The sequence below is a fragment of the Physeter macrocephalus genome, chromosome 9 (genome assembly GCF_002837175.3).
Source record: "Physeter macrocephalus isolate SW-GA chromosome 9, ASM283717v5, whole genome shotgun sequence".
In the NCBI taxonomy this organism is placed as follows: Eukaryota; Metazoa; Chordata; class Mammalia; order Artiodactyla; family Physeteridae; genus Physeter; species Physeter macrocephalus.
The window spans coordinates 72,363,325-72,367,218 of NC_041222.1; the positions used below are offsets into that span (position 1 = coordinate 72,363,325).

The window sequence follows — 3,894 nt, forward strand, 5'->3', positions numbered from 1 at the left end:
CTGCAGACAGGATCTCCCACCCTTCTGATTTGGAATCACTAAGAACAAAGACTTCCCTTGAACTCCATAGAAGGGACCATACCACATTCTCCTCACCATCCAAACGACAGCCAAACTTCAGAGATTGACCCTCAGGTTCACCTCCTCCAATTTAAAAGGTCTCCTTCAGACTCTTGGAACTGAACACCAGCTGGAGATCTAAAATTAAAATTGACTTCTATGGAAGTTTTTCTCCAGAAGCAGATGGCATCTTGAGGGGGACAGCTCTTCCAAAATCATAAATCAATATCTTCATCTCTAATATGAAATCTTTATTCCTTTTGCTACTTGCTTTTTCTGTTAATGCATGGGAAGACACTGTTCCTTAACACACAACAAAAGTCTCTAGACTTTCTTCCTAAGGTGCTTTTAGATAACAGAATTGCTTTAGAGTACTTACTGGCTGAAAAGGAGAAGTCTGTGCCATAGCAAATACCTCCTCTGTACCTGGATCAACACCTCTGGTATTGTAGCAAATTTAAGAAATTAACAAACAAGCCACTTGGCTAAAACCTGGAGGTTGATATCCTCCAGGTAAATACATTATTTGATTTATTTGATACCAACTGGTTTGGTTCATGAGGGCCCTGGCTAAGCAATACACTTCAGTATCTTGGTATTATCCTCCTAATAGTTAGCACTGTAATCTCCCTCCTAAGCTGTGTTCTCTCCAAAGTCTTAAATGCATGTTTGTAGCCATCAGCAGTACCTCAGATGGTCTCAATGAATTTAGAGAAACAGAAACAGGGTGAACAACACAATGAACAGCAAAAACCATTCTTCTATGAATCTGACATCATAACCTATGAGTTTTACAATGAGACAAGAGCAACTTTACTGTGATGATGAATAAAAGTGGTACTAATACCAATTTTGGGGGTCAATATCTCATGTATTAGAGGATGACTCAAAGTGGGAATTTTTTTTTAATGGAGATTTTTTCTTTATTGAGAAACAAGACTTGGGTACATCAAATAAAACCAATTTCTGGGGGGAAAAAAATCAAAACTCACAACGGAAAAAGTTAACACTGTCTGGGCCATATCAGAACCCAGAGAATACATTCTTTTAATTGAAAAATTCTAGGCGCTTCATAATTGACCTTTTGATACAAAATGACCTATTAAATTTGCAATCTGTGGTTCTTGGTGCTGAGGTCCATAGGACAAGCTAGGACGTCTTCAAACCTTGAGCTGAATTCCATGAGGGTTTATTTGGCTTTTGAATCGGTCTGGCCTTGTCTAAGAGGTAGCAGCAGCGATAGCGCCCACCTTCTGGGCAGCTTCTTTCTTGGCATGATGAGCCTGTAGGACCGCCACAGCTTCATCCACCTTGGAGCGGAGAGACTCGGGGGACTCCAGCATGTGCAGCAGCTCCGAGATGTCAATCTCCAGCAGCATCCCCGTAATCTTCCCAGCCAGGTTTGAGTGCATCGTCTGGATGAGAGGGAACAAATGTTTACCCAGCATCTGCTTCTGTTCCTGGGGGGTGCTGCGGCCAGCATGGCGGTGGTCAGCAGCTCCTGACCCTGCGCATGGACCACAGGCTGGAGTGCCTGCAGGGGCTGGATGGCGGGGTGAGGGCTGCGGACACTGGAGGCGTATTTGTAAGGTGCAACAGCCCGAGCAGCAGAGGCAGCAACAGCAGCACGAGGCGCTAGGTTCTGCCCAGCTGTGGGAACACCTCCAGACTGGCAGCTGTCAGTTGGCCCTTGCTGGGCGGCACCAGCCCCATCAAAGTCCATAGCCAAGTGGTCCGGGCACTCAGACCCGACTCTCTGAGCAGTAGCAGGGAGGCTGCGAGAGGCCGGAGCACTACCAGTTAGAGCCAGATGGCGAAGAGCTGGACAAGGCCCAGACTGGCGTATAGCACTTGGCATTCCTTGGAAGACTTGAGGTCTCCCACCTTGCTGCCAGCGTGGATTAGGCCTCATCTGTGCTAACTGGTTAGGTGTATAATATGGAGGTCTTCCATAGCCTGTGGAACTGCTGGCACAAAGTAGCCCCCAGCTGCAGGCTGGAACTGATTTAAGATGCCATTGGTGGGGAGCACTCTAATCCCGGCCGCCCGCTGCATATATTGGTTGGTCAGGTGAGCCTTTCTCTCTTCCTTTCTCTGGGCCAGGGCGACATACACTGGCTTGGAGCCCACGATGCGTCCGTTCATCTCCGTGACTGCTTTGGTTGCCTCTTCAGGGCATGAGAAGCAGACAAAGCCAAACCCTTTGCTTCTCCCATCCTCCGGCATCACCTTGGCACTGGTGATTGATCCAAAAGGAGAAAACTCTTTCCTTAACTTCTCATCATCAATGGTGTCATCCAAGTTCTTAATGTAGAGATTCACGCCCTGATAGCGACTAATTCTCTCCTGTTTCAGCTGTTCAAATTTTCGCTTTAATACGGCCTGCCGTTCCACTTTCTTCTGTGCACAGCCGACGAAAATGACTTTCACACTGATTTCTTTTCCATTCAACTCTTCCACGGCCTTATTGGCATTCTCGTGTTTTTCGTAACTCACAAAGCCAAAGCCTTTGGATTTCCCACTGGGATTTCTCATCACCTTGACACTTAAAAGAGTCTTACCAAACTGGCTGAATAGCTCTTTCAGACTCTCATCATCCACCTCCTCCCCAAAGTTTTTGAAATAAACATTGGTGAATTCCTTGGCTTTGGCTCCAAGCTCAGCATCCCACTCTTTTCGAGACTTGAATCTTCCCACAAACACTTTGCGGTCATTGAGGAGCATGCCATTCACCTTCTCTATGGCCTTGTCGGCAGCCTCCTGGGTCTCGAAGTGGACAAAGGCATAGCCCTTAGAGCCGTTCTCATCACACACCACCTTGCAGGACAGAATGTTTCCAAAAGCAGAAAAAGTATCAGAAAGTGCCTTGTTACCTATAGATTTGTCCAGGTTCTTGATGAAAACATTTCCCACGCCAGAGTTTCTCAAAGAAGGATCCTTCTGAGACCACATGATACGGATTGGCTTTAACCTAATCATATCAAAGTTCATGGTATCCAAGGCCCACTCAGTGTCAGCCGGCTGCTGGAAGTTGACGTAGGCATAACCCTGGGAGCAGCAGGTGATCATATCGCGGCAGACCCGGATGGACAGCACAGGCCCCGCAGGACTTAATTTTCCGTACAGGATGGCCTCGGTGACGTCCGAGCCCAGGGCACCCACGTGCAGGAGGCCATGGGGTAGCTGCTGGTCGCAGCATTCATCTCCCCAGCCCCCAGCACCCTGAGCCCCACCAGGAGGACTTCTTAGAGGGACCACATAGGACAAAGGGGGCTCCGCTCTGAGCCGTGGCCCGTGCCGTGGCTCACAGGTGGCAATGAAGCTCAGAGAAGCTGGAGTCGGCTCCGAGGGCGGGAGAGGAGTTCAGGGACGGCTCGGACGAGACTGAGACTGCCAAACCGCAGACAAACGGCTCTCAAAAACAATATGGCCCTCCCTGGGAGTTTGTAATTTTCAGCTGTCCTGGTCTTGAAGCTCCCAATTTCAAAAAATGAAGAAAATTAAAACGAGGACTGTCCTCCAAATTACAAAAATTCTTCCAGAGGAAACCCAGTGGTGCCCACGGTGGCCTCCGGAACATGCGTTTCTCTATAAATATAGGCCTGGGGCTCCTGGCGGTTTAAGATTACAGCAGCCCGGGGAAGAGGGAAACCAAATATTTGTTGGTGCCAACTCAGCAAGCCCCGGGCGCCGCCGGAGCGCGCAGCCACCTCCCACGCCGGGCCGGCGAAGGGCAGCGCAGACACGTGAAGCGCAGAGGCTGGCACGCGGTGGGGGAAGGTGGCCGGCGCGGGGCTGCCACGCGGCGCCGCCGGGCGGCGCGGGCGGAGGCAC

The 3,894-nt window shown here is 49.6% G+C and overlaps 1 protein-coding gene across 1 annotated transcript; it reads right to left on the minus strand.

Moving 5' to 3' along the window:
- Positions 1-1,133: 1,133 nt before the first annotated feature.
- Positions 1,134-3,263, minus strand: LOC102978330 (polyadenylate-binding protein 4-like). Its single transcript, XM_055086941.1, is given in 4 exon segments — positions 1,134-1,522; positions 1,525-2,013; positions 2,016-3,230; positions 3,233-3,263. Coding segments are annotated over 4 exon segments (1,977 nt in total). The 3' UTR covers positions 1,134-1,280.
- Between the last annotated feature and the right edge of the window lie 631 nt (positions 3,264-3,894).